The sequence below is a fragment of the Accipiter gentilis genome, chromosome 11 (assembly GCF_929443795.1).
Source record: "Accipiter gentilis chromosome 11, bAccGen1.1, whole genome shotgun sequence".
NCBI lineage: Eukaryota > Metazoa > Chordata > Aves > Accipitriformes > Accipitridae > Astur > Astur gentilis.
The window spans coordinates 11625524-11642943 of NC_064890.1; the positions used below are offsets into that span (position 1 = coordinate 11625524).

Genomic DNA, 17420 nt, shown 5'->3' on the forward strand with positions numbered 1-17420 from the left:
GACTTCCCATATAGCCTCTTAGCTTCAAGCTGTTACCTCTGCCTGTAAAGTCTACTCTGAGTAGTCAGGCAAATGTTGTTGTTCCCATGAGGTCTTGGTATTACTCTAAGGAGCATTACTGCATCCTGAGAACCGATGTCAATCATAGCATAAACTGAGGCTAAGATGTCAGACCTATGACTCTACATCAGACTGCATTAAGATCTCCATCTTTAAATTTTAGCCATTTTTTCTCTTAAAAATTAAGAGTTGCAGTTGCAAGAGTTGTCAGAGAAAGATTAAACTTTGACTTTCATTCTGTGTTTTTTGTAAAGTTTCAATTATCAAAAAGTAAAAATACTGATGAATATGAAATGAAATGCTTTATAAAAAAAGTCTTTATAGTAGTGATCATTTTAAACAATCCTCTTGAAAAGTCTCAAAAAGGCTTGTGATATGAGCTTATGAATTAAACATGACTTCTGCTGGCGTGAACAAGCAAGTTTTTGAATTGCATTCAAATTAAAGTCACGTTGCATTTTTGATTTTGCCAAAGTAGAACTTAAGTCTAGAATTATACACTCTTGCCTGTATCCAGAATCCACCCAAAGGTAACTTGTTGCAAATAGGCTAAGAGTGCCTGTTTTCTGAGGAGGGAGGATTAAGGGGACATTTTTTTGCTTTGTTTTGTATAAAACAGCTCCTGACAAGTTTTAGAATATTCTGTTTGACCCTTCTAAATTAACCATAAACTATTTATGAAAGAAATTTTCACAGTTTATCTAAGACAAAATTTAAAATGCTACTGTGTTGAGAATGAAAACCTCAAGCAGGAGATTGTATATCTAAATTTGAAAAATTTCTCCCATTTTCTTTCTGATTTGATTTATACAGTTGTCTGATTTATATTGTATAGTGTTTGCTAAATATAACACTTGTCTTTAATTGTTTGGATTACTGATGAAAGGAAGCGTTTTCTTTTCAATGTTGCACAATCACCTTCCACTTCTTTCTGTCTCAACATTCTTTATTCAGATTGTTATCGTGGCAATGGCAAGAGTTACATGGGGAATCTATCCAAGACAAGATTTGGGCTAACTTGCTCCACATGGGACAAGAATATTGAAGACTTACGTAGGTGTGTACATACAAAACAGAAAGAGATGGTTCAGTGACTCCTGAATAAATACCGCCTCCAGATGGCATCTCTTCTTCTTCTGCAGTGATTCTAAAATAGTCCCTTATGCCCTGGAGCTTTTAGTATCTTTTTTTTTTTTCCTTCTTTTTTTTTTTTTTTTTTCTTTCTTTCTTTCTGTTTTTTTTTCCCCCCCTTGATGTTTAAATATATTACACAACAAGTCTTTGTTCAGGCTAACCACTAATTGCAGGCTTTGGGATGTTTCTTAGTATTTACTTTACTGGCCTGGTTTACCCTGTCTTTGTCCTTGAAAGTTTTGTTCTATGAGAGGATAGCAGGAATAAACTAGGAAATGGTTATCTCATCAATCTGATCTCATAGCTCATGCTGCTTCAAGCAAGAGGTTGGACTTGAAACCACCTAAGGTCCCTTGCAGCCTGAAATTGAATCTTGAGTCCACAATCTAATGACACTGACATCAAATGCCATTAAAGCGATTTGCAATTTCTGTTGTTTATCCTTACTTTGGCTTCATACTCTAGTAGTGGAAATGGCAAGTTAATTTATTTGTTAAAATAAAAATGAATCAGCAATAAGTATAAAAGAAGCTGTGAGTTTCCAAGATTTTTTCAGTCATGCCAGGATCCGCAGTGTTGTCTCTGCTGGTTCAGAACAGTAGATTAATAAATCTAAGAAGTGACAAAAACAATGACTTCCAGGTACCGTACAAAGACAGAGATTCATCAGAAATTTTGCTGTGGATGAGATATTACACACATTAGTGGCCCAGCTGGAAACAGTCTTCCCTTTGTTTTCCTGTACTTTCTGAAGTTGATGCGATTATGTCTGTATTACCTTTGGTACTTGTTGCTGAGTTAGTGCTCATGATCACCACTGTCATAGTGCCCAACGTATTAGCTGTTGGCCTCTGGAATTTGTCTGTCCCCGATTCCTGCTTCTGACCTGATGGTCAGTCAGGTGCAGGTGTGTAAGTCAGTAAGTCAGCCTTTGGGGAAGCTGTACTGCAGATGGAAGACTTCATTGGCACTGTCTGGAGTCACCAACTGGACTATATGTGTTTTTTCCCACACAGGGTCAGAGACAGCATACATATTCCAGGGTGCTGTCCACGTAAGGGAGGCAGGGGTTTAAGTTCATGACTTCTGAGAGCTCTGATAAGTCTTCAGTTAGCTGTGAAGGAGACGGCTGGAACCTACTGGATGCTTGATGCAATTGCGTTCTTGTATAATCTTAGGAACAGATCAACCTTTCTTCTCTTACTCCCACAAATTTTCCATCTGTGAACTTCTTTGGGGAATTATCTGTCTCACTCCAGCAGTTACTCTGGTTATGGGTATGCAAGAAGCAGCATGCATGGTTGGTTATGAACTAAAAGAGCAGTGCAGCTGTAACTTAGGAAGCCTGTATGCTTCTGTCTGACAAGCCAGAAATATTTTCACCCCCAAATTTCACCTTTAAAGTGCCTCGTGTAGGTTTGCAACTTAGGTGACTTATCACTGCAGTTTGTCTGAGCCATTCATCCCTCTCCTTGCCTGCTGCTCAGTTTTCCTAACTTTCTTGTGTTTGTCTTTCCTTTGCCCAAGACTGAGCTTTCTTTGCAGATTTGGTGCTCCCTTGTGCTACCTGCTAATCTACCTGCTGTGCTCCAGGGAGGCCCGCAGGTTTGCTGAGGGCAACACAGATGCTCTTTTAATCATTGTAATGACCCCTCCTGAGGGTATCCAAGGATTTTAGCTGGAGTGCGAGATCTAGAAACCTCCCAGCTGTCCAGTGGACACAGTGCTTAAAATACCAACCAGAGAGAGGAAACTTGGACCCAGATCCAGCAAATATTTGGGTCTCATCTTCCTTTTGATTTTAACCAGCACTAAAGCCTGACCTGTAGGCTTCTCAATCAGCTAATATTACAATGTGGAGCAAAGCAACATTTAACCTTTGAAAATTTGGGCTATAGTATAAAGCTTTTCAGCACTTTGAATTTTTTTTTCCCTGTAGGCATATACAAATATTCAGAGAACCAGATGTTAGTAAGCTGAAGAAAAACTATTGCCGCAATCCAGATGATGATTTTCATGGTCCCTGGTGTTACACAGATGATCCTCTCGTTCCCTGGGATTACTGCCCTATTTCTCGATGTGAGTACTTGGTATGCCTCAGGCACTGTCAACTGTGCAGTCCCAGTGAAGCCATGGTGTCACATGCGTATGCATACCTTTCTGTTGTCACTTGTGACAGCAGAAAATGTGTAATTCTATCAAGAATCAATTGTGCATGACTGAAGAGGAACGGACAGAAGCTGCTTGTGCACTATATGAACAAGAGGTCCTTTTCCTTGATCAGCTTGGAGATTTCAAGGCTTATTTATGCATCAGGCGCATAAAAGGGCTATTACAGATGGTCAAACATTTTCCAACAGATCTAGCTATTGAATGAGGGCTGGATGGAGACAAAGAATTGTCTAGTGGTCAGAATGCTGGCTGTGGCCTCAAGAAACCCAGGGACAGTTATCTTCTGTGCTACAAGCTTCATAGTCTCTTTCTGTGATCTGTATTTGTTTGTAAAGTTTGGGTAACTCACTATATATATTCTGAAGTGTATATGTGTTATATAGATTAGATTCTGCTTTTGGATGTTTATGGGATGATTTAACTCCTGGCAAGAATTAGGAACATCGCTTCCACAAAGTTGCATTTTAAAATCTAAATAGCTCAAATAAACAGAATTAAAAATCCTAGGGAATTCAGTAATAAACTGATGTTAAGTGGAAAAAGATAGATTTATGCTGAAAAATGTGCAATTCACATTTATGCTCAGAATTTTTCTCTTCAATTCTTATTTCTAAATCACTGTGCTGTGTATCCTGGGAGAACATTTAAATGGTAAATCAGACTTTTGAATACATGTCTGTGATCTCTAGAGGTTAATGATAATGTTACATTAATTCCTAGCAGCAATCTGCTGAATTTCCTCATAGTTTGAACTGCAGCATTTCTAAAAGGTGATATTTGAAGTCTCAGGTGACATTTTGGCATCTATGTGAAGAGTAAACAAACTGTGCAAAAGGTTATTTCTGTCAATGTAGATAAAGAACAACAGCTGAAGAAATACAAATTTTATCCACTCACTCTGAGTTCATTATCGGGATCTATGAATTCCTAAGGAAATATTCACAGCAAACATTTGTAGGGTATACAGCAATAGTGAGTATTATGAATTCTGGAATCAAACTCTAGAGCTGGAATATGTCTGTTTTACAATTGTAACTCTTATGGACTAGTATTAAACTACTAGTAGCTCACTGGGGTACTGATAACCAGCTTAACCAGTACAGACAAAATGCTGGCAGTTCCCAAGTGTACTTACTTGATGCCTTTAACTGGTATCTTTAAACAGTACTCTCTCTATATATATTTATTTATATGTATACATACACATATACATATGCATACACATACACATACACATACACATATGTGTATACACACACATGCAAATTTAACTACGTATATAAGTGTATACCTTTATGTATATATATTTTCTTAACAATGGAAATCTAGTTGGATGATACTCTTTACATTTTGCCTGTGCAAATTTTCAGTAGCTATACATGTACCTCTAGCTCATAATGCTGGGTCACTCTGCAGACTTCACTGAAGGCAAAAATTTTGAGCCAAGTTTAAGCAACCTTGTAATTGTATTTTGACTTGGAATAGGTAAAAGAACCAAACAAGGTTTTGGGAAGCACGTTTTGATTAGGATAAGTTTCTGCGGATAGCAACATAAAAGGACTTTAGAAGTTTCAAAGGTTTTTAAGGAAATTAGAAATTTTTATTAAATCTGAATTGGATTCAATCACATGACTTCTATAGTTCCTGAAGGCTTATAGAAAAGTAACAACTTCATTTTTCAGTATTTGCTTGTTCAAATGAAACATGTAAATTGAACATGATAAATAGCCTGATGTATTCAGGATTCAGCCAAGAAGAAAAATGATTGAAAAATGCTGTTGCATAATGTCTAATTCTTATTTCTTTCTATTGGAATGAAATTTTGCCTTCTTGTTAATCCTTACCAAATTGTGCTTTTGCAGAGTATAAAGAATTCATTGAAGTTTAAAACTTTGTGAACTATTAAAATTAACAATATGCTGTTTGCTGTTTATTTTTACTCTATTCAATTTTTAGATGTGTTTTAATTTTGTATTATGGCTATCTTATGTGTCTGTCTAGGTGAAGGTGATACAACTCCTACTACAACCAGCTTGGATGGTAAGTAAGTTTGCAGATGTACTGTGCAGTGCATATATCGTATCCTCTAAAACTAGCTATTTCTTTCTGATTGGGAAAAAAGAGAGACAGGTCAGCTACAGATACAAAAAAAACATACAGGTTGGGAAAAAATGCTTTTACAAGAGGGAATAGATTTATTATACTCCTTTATCTATTCTCACTGTCCTGTCTTACCAGTGGTCAGATATGGCAATAATTTTCAATATTTGCTTTATAACTATGTAAATCTCTGAAAAACCTATTTAAATATATGTATTTTATATTCCCTATGAATATTACTATAGACTGACCCAGCTTCACTGAAGTAGTTTTGATGCTCTAGAAATATACTTCATTAGCACAAGAAAGTTAATCTGTAATAAATATTGACCTTCTTGTGGTCCTTATGTGCAACTGTACAGGTTTCCTACCGCTGTTTTTAGTAAAATGTGATCTCTGGACCTGCTTTCAGATACTGTCATTCCTTGTGCCTCAACAAAACATTTGAGAGTTGTTAATGGAATCCCAACACAAACTAACGAAGGATGGGTGGTTAGTTTGACATACAGGTAACTATCACTTTGATTAGAAAGACAATACGTCTACTAGGATATTTGTTTTGGAACTGTAGGAAATGTTGACCATAATAAGAATACTTCTAGATTGCAGTTAAATTCTGTAAAAGCAGAAAATCAGCATTCCTGGAACATCAGGTGATTCCATAGTATTCACTCCGTCAGTGAAATATTTTTATGGCCATTATCATTAACTTACACACATGAGCTTGTAAAGCATTCATAGTGTTCTGCTCTTTCGATTAGGTACTGCAGACCTTTTCGTAACAGTGGCTTATGATCCGGCATAAAACTATTTATTTTAGAGACCGTTACAAAAAAATTGAGTTTCATATCAATATTTTCACTTTAACAGCAGTGCATTTAGTCATGAAGTGTTGGATTCAGGATTTATACCTAGTGTCAAACTTAGTTTTCTGCTCATATCATTGCATACAATTAAAATGTATTCTATATTAAAAAAATAAGTAGGAGCTATAAGGAAATCCTTTTCATTCTGTAAAACAAGACCCTAACATATACCGCTGGACATGCATATTACGTTATGGCAAATCTTTCTTTGCTACTGTGTAAAAGCCGGAACACAGAACTACTGTTTCCTTCTCTGGTTCATAACTCATTAGCTGGAAGTGTGAATCATTAATGTATAACAGGAAATATATCTCATGCATCAGCCCTGTATCTTCTATAATGAAAAAAAAGTTTTTAAAAAATCTTTTTTGTCTGCTGGTACAGACTAAAGTACAGCTCAATTCTGTTAGCTTATGATTCATCATATCTTTTTAAACCATGTTCTAAAATAGGTCTTAAATGAAAAATTGGAGTAAAGGAAAAGATAAAAAGCCTATTTTCTATGTTGCTTCATTGCTAGAGAAATTCTGGGGGTCCTTCCCATCCCTGGTAATCTTTGTATCTTATGAGATCAAATCAGAACTAAACCTTTCTGGAAGTCTAGCGGATGGTCCAGAAAGACATTTCTAGAGGAACATCACTCTATTCATAGACTAAATAACCAGATACGTGGGCTGAATCACATTCTGGAAAAGTTTTATCTTTGCACTGTTTTTAAAGCAGCCTTGATGTTTGAGGAACTTTTAGACAGGTAAGGTGTATTACATCTGAATGCCTAAAAGTTAAATAGCTAATGTTAAGGTAGTCAAACCTGGATTTTGTTCTATGAGACAAAATTCCATTAAGTAGATGAGTGCTTAAATGATTGCAGATTCTTTTATGAAAAAGGGATTCCTGGAATAGTCCAGCAGTAAAATATATATTTTAAGTATTACATATGGGCATGAAAATATAGTTTTATTTTGTATTGTTACCAAGGAAGCAAATAGAATGTTGTCTGAAACAAAATCTTAATGACCTCAGGACTTTCTGCAAAAAACTAAGTGTACACCTCAAAATGGAATTGCCATGTCTCAATGGTAAAGACTTAGTGATATTTAGAAACTTGTATTCATATCTGGCAACCAAGGCTCACCTCTAAATATTAAATTAATCAGTGACGTATTTTCTAATATATCTGATACAGATTCTGTTGTCAGGTATATTTAAGTATATTTGGATGAATTTAATCTATTTCATGGAATCAGCTCTGGATTTGCCCCAAGTTTAATTAAGAAGTTTAACCTTCCTATGTGTACTAGTCAATGTTCTAAAACAGATGATGCAATCTTCTAAATTCCTTTAGATAATTAGTGATGCAAACATAACACAGAAGAACAAGTTTATACTCCTGATTGTGACATTTTTATATAAAACTAGGCAGAATCTATATTTTAAAAAAGAATCCAGCCTTTTGGACCACATATTTTGTTCCTCAACTAAAACACAATTAAAAAAAAAAAAAAAAAAAAAAAGGAGGCAAGCATCTGTGTTATTCTGCTGTCTTTGAACTCCGTATAGAGTTTGGGCTCCTTCCAGCAGTTCTTTGCAAAGCTTTGAACATTTGTGTGATTTGAATTTGTAAATTGTGAGATTTTAAGCTTTTCCCAAATTGCTGACAATTCTGATTCACTTTCCAAAGAGCTGCAGAAAATAAATGTGATTTTGGAGGCACAAAGAAGGAAACTAATTAATCTGCATTCCACAGTCGTCTTTATTTTAGAAAGAATTGTCATGCTTAATTGCTTTAATTTTACTTGATATATTATGCTGCAGATTTTATATAATCACATGTAGGATGTCATACATTGCAGATTGTTTCCAACTGAAGTATGTGGGGACAGAAATCTCATAGGGCTTGTAATCAAATAGGAACTCTCCACCTTGAGGTCAATGCTTTGAATAATACCTTCATGAATAATGACCAAATGTTGTTTACATCTGGTGGCAGTTTGGGGACTTGCTTGAATGCTTCAGTCCTGTTCTGATTACAAAGAATTAGCTTGCCTTTTTTTTTTTTTTTTTTTAAATTAGGTCTCTTATTATAAATTCAGCTTTGAAACTGCTAAATGAACAGTAACTGAATTCCTCTTTCCTCCTGTTATTTATACATTGGAGTAAATCTCTGCAAAGTCATGTTACTATAAGTGTTGAAACTGTAGAGCAAAGGGACAGAGACATATTTTCATGGGCTGTCAATCAGCCACCTTTCACCAGGAAAAATATGTAGGGAGCAAATGTATTCTTTAAACTTTTTGACTATGTAGAAACTAATAGTATGACTTTTTTTTTTTTTAACTTCTTTTTCTTCTTCTTTTTTTTTTTTTTCTTTTTTTTTTCTTTTTTCCCAGGAACAAGCATATCTGTGGAGGTACTTTGATAAAGGAAGAGTGGGTTCTAACAGCAAGGCAGTGTTTCCCTTCTCGGTACAGTACTCTGTGACTTTGCAATATTGAAATACCTCTATTTTCGGGAATTTATCAACACAACGCTTCTTCAACTTAAATTCAGCAGTTTTCCCTCCTGTTTGGCTTTAACACTGCTTTTCTGATATAAAAGTCCTGTGGGACCTTGGTATTTTCTGTTATTATTGTTGTTAATCTAAAAGAGCTCTGGCTATTTTACATAGAAGCATAAATATGTTTTCCAAGTGTAATGGTTGGACAATTGCCTCTTTATGAAAATAGTCTCATGCTTCTGCTTAACTGGACAGAATAAAATAAAAAACTTGGGCAAACCTCAAAAAGTTCAAAGGTTCATACTGCCCAAGGATCTAAATATTTGGATACTATTAGGAAACAAAAATTAGATTTTAGTAACAGTTAAAGATAAAATTATGTAGTGGCTTCAGACCAAAACCTTACATCCTAGCATGTTGATTTTGGAATAGCAGTTGGCAGCATAAACCCATTTCTGGTGAAGAGAATTAAGATCTTCTAGCATAATCACATTAAGCAGAGTTTTTTGAGTTATTTTGTTATACACTCAGCAAAATCCTAACCAACTTTGCCTCATTTAGGTACAAAGATTTGAAAGACTACAAAGCCTGGCTTGGAGTCCATAATATCAAAGGAAAGGGAGAGGAGAAGCATAGACAAGTTCTGAATATCTCCCAGTTGGTATATGGCCCTGTAGGGTCAGATTTGGTCTTGCTGAAACTTAGCAGGTTAGTAGCTATTATTGCGAATTCCAGGATTTTTGACTGATGAATGAGATTCTTCTTAAATAAGATTTGCAAATTAGTTCTCTACTACCTCTGATAGCAGAGATGTCTCCATGGGGTAAACTTCCAATTGTAAGAAATTTTACTGATATATGCAGAAATGCAGGTTCATCTACCTCACACAGAAAACAGATGTCACTTCTGAAAAATCGTGCCTATGTTTTATTTCCTGATAAGCAAGTTTAGGTTTGTTGGGAGGTTGTTTTTTTAAAAAAAAAAAACCCACCCAACAACCATACAACCCACATTGACTAGTATATGGTTTTAATTTATAGAATAAGCACCAGATTGTAGCTGAGATACTTGTGTACATATGAGCTTTCAAACTTTCTCCATAATTAGGAAAACTATATATTCAAATGAAATGCTATCATTACTTACTTTTAAGATGAGAACCCAAGTTAAATAGCATAAAAGTGGTGACAGCATTTCAAGAAACCTTTTGACAGTTAACAGTTGTAGCACAAAAAATAGGTAGAAGAGTCCATCATATTCTTCAAAGATGGAAAAGAAAGGAAAGGAATTGGCACAGTTTTTAATTGCTGCAGTCTATAATAGATTTAACATAATTTTTAAGATACAATTTGGAATGATTAGTAAAATCCATTATATCTATTATTTGTTTTCTCTTTTCAGACCTGCCATATTGACAAATTTTGTAGAAATAATCCGATTGCCCATTTCTGGATGTACCATTCCAGAGAAGACCAGTTGCAGTGTTTATGGATGGGGATACACTGGATGTAAGAAACTATTTTTAAAAACTAAATGAATACATTGAGAGCTTACTTCCTCTTGTCATTATAGGTGAGGCTGCTGGTATTGCCTGATGCCACGGTTGTCCAACAGTTTTTGTTATAAAATGCAGTTTCAATTTTTTCTAATTTTTTGAATCTTTGAGCATTTTATCTAAGATCAATTAACATGAAATATTTTCTACTAGTCCATCCTTCTTTTTTTTTTCTTCAGTGACAGGCAAAGCGATTCAAGCATTTCAAAGAATGAACTAGTGAAAAATATTGTGTTACATGTTTAAAAAATCTGGCAGAATTGTTTTGCAGAGTTCTAACCCTTTTTTGAAAAATTCTGATTCATCTACTTGAACAGTCTCTTTCTGTATCCCAAAGCAGGCCACCCTGTGGAAAAACTAATACAGAATAATGTAATCAAAGACATAATTAACATACACAATGACAGTGAGCTAAGGATGCACAGGCAGCCCTAAGTCTGGCATTTCCTAACTTTTGAGTACTTGACTTTGCAACCTTACTAATGTTTATTAAACACAGTTTTTGTGTGAAGTAAATACAAATATGTGGGAGAACAGACATTTATTTAGTCTGGTAAATACTATATCTGACTAATTATGTGTTGATGATAAAGTTAATAGCTGCCAGTTGACAATAATTACTCCAATAATTACTGTGCTCAAATGTCATTTCGCCACAGACCCTGAGTAAGCAGCAGCGACATACTCACGCTGTCCTGGAAGCAGAGCAGAAACTAGACTGTAATTCTGAGGCTCTCTCCCTTGTAACCATTACTCTGCATTTCTTTGTGGGTGGCAAGTAATCTGTACCAGCCCTCTCCCAGATGACTGCTTTTGATGTTCCCAGCATGGCCGTGTTAGCCGTCCGCTGGGGGGGAACGGCTGTCTGGGGGACAGGGAAGTTGGGCTGGATGCACGGTGCAGCATCGCAGGAAAGCTTAGCTTAAGAGAACCGATAAGGACTTTGCAATGCCGTGGAGTTATGTAATACAGTAAATACATAACATCTGTCATCCAAGGACTTTGTACTATATTTTATGCGCTACTTATTGTAATCCTCGCAGCATCCCGGTCAGGGAAGGAAGAAGTGTTACATCCATTTTTTCAAGAAAACAGGATAATCAGTCGGTGAAGAGCAAGCTTGGCCATTTTCTTTTCATGGCTGTGCAGAGAACGGGCAGGTCCAGGCCCTTTATTTATCTTCGCAGCTTGTACAGGCTTGTCTTTTGACATGTAGAACAAGAGTAAGCTCCCCAGGGCTTCCTGACCTTCACACTGATGAATGGAGATTGCACAAGGCTGTGACTGTGCCCTTGCGGGCACAAAGTCATTCAGTGTGGCTGAGCCAGCACAGAATGAGAAAAACTCTGCTCCGCTACAGTATTTTTCAAGTCACACATCCTTCCCTAGGCCATGGCAGGCACTGTTAGACATTAACTTGTGTTTAAGGCAGGCAGCAAAGGCTCACTTTTTCTGATTTCTGTGACGTGACAGGGTAAGCTGATGGTGGACTGTAGAGTAAACACAGTTACCTAGCCCTTTCTTCTAATACAAAAAACTTCTCCGGATATTCTCAGAGAACTGAACAGACATGCACACCAAACCAATTTCTTGCAAATCTCATTTGTAGCAAATATAAGAAATCCAAAAAACAAACGCATGATAACGGCGAGGATGGACAAAAATGTGAGTACTAGAGAGCAAGTACAATAACTGAAGTTACATAAGCAAGTTTATCTGGACTGCATCTTCAATTATTTTTTTCCCCTAAAATAAAATAAAGTATTCATTTTCTTTTCAATCCTAGTAATTAACTATGACGGCCTTCTCCGGGTAGCAAACCTGTTTATTTTGGGAAATGAGAAATGCAACCAATATCTCAAAGGGAAGATAACTGTGAATGAGTCAGAAATCTGTGCTGTGGCTGAAACCATTGGTGCTGGGCCTTGTGAGGTAAGTATACATTTCCTAATACATTCTCAGGAGCCATCAGCCTGCCTACTTCTTTCCCAGAAATAATTTACTAGAGTTTTTCATAATTATTCTCTCTGCATTAAACTTGTACACAAAAAAATTATTTTATTCTTTTGCATCGGAAAATAGTTTGTGTTTCTAGTGCTCTATTTTCTGCCAGAGTGCAGGAAGAGGTTCCCTTGCTTCAATTTCACCATACCACCGCAGCAGAAAAGGACTTACATGAATGTTAAATATACTCATATGACTAAACATTTTGCTAGACTGAGACAAATTCGTGTTTTGTATAATAAGGACTTGAAGTGGATTGTGTGTTAGCAACAGCAGTATATTATTTTGATTGAGTAGAAAACAAAAGCTGGAGCAAATTTAAATACTTAGCTAGATGAGGACTTGCATGCAAAATACAAAGAAGTCACTGCTCAACAGAGTTGATAAAGTTATGAAGGAAGGAGAAAGATCCAAAAATGTACTGAAGTTCAGTATTAGTCAGAAGGCTGGAGCATTTGGCCTCCCTAATCGAGCCTGAGCAACCTATCAGTGAGGACAGGAGAACTACTTCAGTGAAAGTATAGTTTGATACAGTTATTTTGCTTGGAACTAGTTTTGATGATGGAGAAAGGATATCTGAGGAGAAATGCTGTAAATCATTTATTATGGGAAGATATCATTTTTTTGTGTGGAAAATCTGCCTGATTAGATGATGTCTAGAAGAAGGCCAGTCATGAGCATTATTATGCATTTAATATCTGGAGTCAAATAGATGATTTCTTAATACTGATGTTAACCAAGTAGTGAAATTTTCCCAATGCAAAGGTACTACCAAACCAGAGGGAAACAAGGTCTTCATCAGACCAAAGCCTCTTCCATTTATTATTAATATTCCACAGGATCATTTTGTTATTTTAAAGTATTTTCTTCAAAATCAAATATTTAATCATAAATGAGCTCTTAGACATGTCGAGGCTTACAAATGAAACATCTGCATGGAAGTCAGCTGGGGATCCTGCACTTTGTTTTTCCCTGCAAAAAGAAACGGACTGAATTAATATTAGCAATCAGTCTTAATCACTGCATGGTTTCCTGCTCCCTGAGTTCCCCTTTGAAGCTACTTCCCTCAGCAGAGAACAGGCAGAGAAACAAAATCAGATTGGCAGGTGAAACTCCACTCCTAAAAGTGTTTTATGAGCCACTCTGATGGTACTGACATAGTTCATTGTTCATGTGGGAACTAATCCGCAGTCAGTCGGGAAAAAAAAAATGCAAACGAAATAAAGGTCAAGCATTGTTGTTTCTCTGGTGATCTGGAGAGAATACAATGCTAATTGTCAGCTTTTATTTTTTGAAACAATGTCTCACTGTCTGATATGAACATTTACTGCCTTGTTTTGCAGCTAGTTTGCTAGGTTGAGTATACGTTTTGCCTGAGTAAAAACTGCAGTTTCTATGTTCAAGTCCCAAATCTATGTGAAGGTATCTAAATTACTGTTTCAATCTAATTTAAAATGCATGTATTTTAGTGCTAAATAAGACCCCGATCTGAGTTGACCATACTCCAAATTTTCACTGAATGCACGTACTGGTGCATAGATGTCTCATTCACTCAGCATAATGAAAAAGAGTATTTTAACAAGTTATGTCTCAAAATTATGTCTACAAAATATTACCTTTTATTACATTTGGGATCCCCCCGCCTATTAGTACACATAGATTCTCATCCTAGGGCTTTGCAAGATGACTGACTGACGGAAGGGTATGAAACTGGCTCTGTCAGTAGTCTTTGATGCAGTCTGTCATCATAACATAGATGTTTATCAATCAACTCACTTTCTGCTTATCTGGTTTATATGCACATAAACAAATATCATGCTTGCAGGTAGCTGAAAGAGGAGAGTAAGATCTGGTAGTCTGAATTCACTAGAACCACATGTAAGGATGGATCACAGGGTTTAATTTGCATGGGAAGCCACCAAAGGTCAAAGGCCAACCTTGGCTTTGGTTTTTATAAGTTCTGGTTTTGAAAAAGATATTGGAAACTGGTTTTTGTCCTATGGCAAGAGTAACTCTATTGCCTGTTTGTTGAGCTAAGTCATCCTAAGAAGAAGCGAGTCAATAGGAGACAGGTGGGAGCCGTGTCTTGAGGCATTTTGAGAAATGACATTCATATGTTTATTTTTTCCTAGCGAGATTATGGTGGTCCCTTGGTTTGTGAACAAAACAGGCTGAAGATAGTAGTTGGTGTCATTGTTCCTGGCCGTGGATGTGCCATTCGAAATCGTCCTGGGATTTTTGTTCGGGTCTCATATTACTCCCGGTGGATACACAAGATTATGATGACCTACAGAAAACCCTGAAAAACTCAACAACTTCCATTCAAAGAAAGATTTTGGACAGCATGGAATTAATGTGTAATGTAAAGATCAACAATTTTTTTAACTACTCGATAGTTAAGTTTGTTGATCTCCTTTTAATATTTATGGGTGGTTTTGGTGTTTTTGTCTATCAGTGTTGTTTTATAAATGTTGGAGTGACTTACAGTGTATGCAAGTATGGTGACATATCTCCTGAAGATACTTGAATGGGTAAACAATTTTGCAAAGATATTATTACTGGATGATAAATGGTTTTGTAGAAATAGATCATATGACCTCTTTTATGCTGCTCTTCAGATTATCTTAGAAGGAGAAACAAATTAGTTTTATTTAACACATCTGATTCTTTCTATGAGCCATATATTTCTCTACACATATGACAAAATACCTACTGAGAGATATATGCATCTGTCAAGGACAGCATATATGGTCATATTTCTCTTCCCCCCTTATAAGAGGTCAAAGATGTCAATATTTCATTAAAAAATAATTTCTTTAGAAATTAATATTTTCATTATTGATGTACTTTGACAAGCCTGCCATAAACAGAGTTCTCATAGAAGTCAGTATCACTTCCTTTTACACGGTCCTTATAGACTTTAGTTCTACACTTGGTTCCTTCAGTGTGTAAGTGGTTCACTAACAGATATCTCAAAAACTCTTTTGGATGAGAGAAGAGACATAGAAGTGGATTGGTTAGCAAACTATCAATCATTTGTTTGAAGTTAGTACCAGAAATAACTGTGAATTTACCGCACTAAAGAGTATTTCATACAGTTTGAAAATGAGTCCTGATTAGCTACTGGCAGACTTTGGCTGTTAAAAGAAATTTCAATCAAATATGCCCAAATCTTTCTCAACAGACAAGTGTTAAATATTCAGTTGATTCTAGTTCTTTCATGAAAGTAACTCTGTATTTACTGGCACCTGGCTGAGAGACTTAATACTGGGAAAAGTTATACATTAATAGTCTTTCAGAGACTTAAGATCTTTAATAAAACCTTACCTACATTTGGTAAAAATTATTTTCTTTGTATAATTCCTTTCAGGGTAGTAAAGTTATTGCAGAGATTGTTATGATCTTGTACGTAATATGGAAAACATCACCAGTAGTTTAGTAGCTTGTGTTTCCTGCCTGTATGTAGAACCATCATTTTCCTTTATGTTGACAAGGAAAGGGAACAAAAATAATCAGCATCTGTGAAAAGCGCTTGTTCTCTTTTAGGCATTTAGTTGTACGGCCGGAAGTATTATACAAATATGTTGTTATAGGCGGCACCAATTACCCTGTAATTTCTGGAAAATTGATACAACGTATATCCAATTGTTAGTTTTACTACTGTAAATGTAATTGCAGAAGTAACTGCACTGTTACTTCACTTGTGACTATGTAGTTGTAAATGTTTCCAGTAGCAAATTGTATGGTATGTGTATCATATCTAACTGCATAGCCGCTAAACTGACATCATGGTCTAGACATAAAAGGACATTTCATTACGAAGACGCAGGGTCGAATTCTGCCCTGACAGAAAGTAACCACTTCAGGGGAGCTGTCTTGGGAGGCAGCCCTCATCTTGACTCACCAAATTATTTTCTTCAGCAGTGCACTTTGACTTCAGTGGGACTCAAATATGCTTGCACCTCCTGGTGAACTGGGATGAGTTTCAGCCCATGCTTAAGTGGCTTGGCTCGCTGAGATTTGTGTCAAGCACCCAGAAGATTCTACTGGCACATAGGAAGAAGTCTTTCAGCAAGCAGAGCTTCTGAAATTCCTCCTGATGTAAATAGTCTCTTTGGACAAGATGCGACTTCTCTGTACAGTGGATCTGAGTGAGGTTCTGGATGCTACGCAGATAGTCTGTCTCCATCTATTCTGGCTGCCTCTGAAGGCTTTATGCTCCTTTTGGGCTCTCTTACTTACGAGGCCTAAAGAAGGCAGGATTTAGCCTGTTGTATTTACAGTTAATTATTGCCATGTATGTGAAGAGTGTATTCTTACTAAGTATATACTGACCATATCTTATTGACAGGATTAACTTTTTAAGAGAGACTTTTAAAAAACTCCAAGTGAGTTTTGTTTTCAGTCACAAGTAGAATGTGGATAAAATATATAATTCCATGTTCACTCTTTGTATTCTAAGAATTGTTATGTGCTCACTGTATTATATTTGCAGGCATTTTGTTATGTCTATCTAAAAAAATCAAATCCTAAAATATTTTAGTTAAAAGCTTCTGCTGTGCAGAAGACTGTGATTTTTATATATATATATACACATATATATATATATATATATGATAAAAATACTGTTTTTTGTTAGACAATGTGTAAGGATTTTTACCTGTTTGTTCTGGGCAGCGCCTCAGTAAAATAAATTGTGCAGAGTTGGTGCTCCAGAACTTAACATGTTTGTATGCACTTGCTTATCAGGTGCTCTTGCTCTCCCTATCTCAGTATGGAGGGCACACGAGACTCTGAAGAGCAAGGGAAGAGAAGAATAATGATATGTGGCAATGAATTTGTACTTCATTTATTCCTGTGAATATTTCTTGTTGGTACCAATGGTACCGTACCAGGCAACTGTTATAACTACAGGATTCTCTTAAGAAAGGACACTCTATAGATATTTTTTCACTGTTCTAATATTTTTCTCTCTGTAATAACAAGGCAATCTGATCTAGTGCCCATCTAAATTGCTGGAAAGCCTCTTACT

The 17420-nt window shown here is 36.1% G+C and overlaps 1 protein-coding gene across 3 annotated transcripts in view; it reads left to right on the forward strand.

Annotated features, from left to right (window-relative positions):
* Nucleotides 1-16955, forward strand: part of HGF (hepatocyte growth factor) — a 58826-nt gene extending 41871 nt beyond the window's left edge. For 2 of the 3 annotated variants that reach the window (XM_049814245.1, XM_049814246.1), the window contains exons 10-18: nucleotides 1015-1117; nucleotides 3134-3273; nucleotides 5368-5406; nucleotides 5879-5975; nucleotides 8723-8797; nucleotides 9391-9537; nucleotides 10231-10337; nucleotides 12171-12316; nucleotides 14521-16955. In XM_049814245.1, the coding sequence (XP_049670202.1) occupies nucleotides 1015-1117; nucleotides 3134-3273; nucleotides 5368-5406; nucleotides 5879-5975; nucleotides 8723-8797; nucleotides 9391-9537; nucleotides 10231-10337; nucleotides 12171-12316; nucleotides 14521-14691 (1025 nt within the window). In that variant the 3' untranslated portion in view covers nucleotides 14692-16955. Of the gene's footprint in view, nucleotides 1-1014; nucleotides 1118-3133; nucleotides 3274-5367; nucleotides 5407-5878; nucleotides 5976-8722; nucleotides 8798-9390; nucleotides 9538-10230; nucleotides 10402-12170; nucleotides 12317-14520 lie in introns of those variants that run through there. The other variant, XM_049814247.1, reaches the window with a different exon arrangement.
* Nucleotides 16956-17420: the final 465 nt, after the last annotated feature.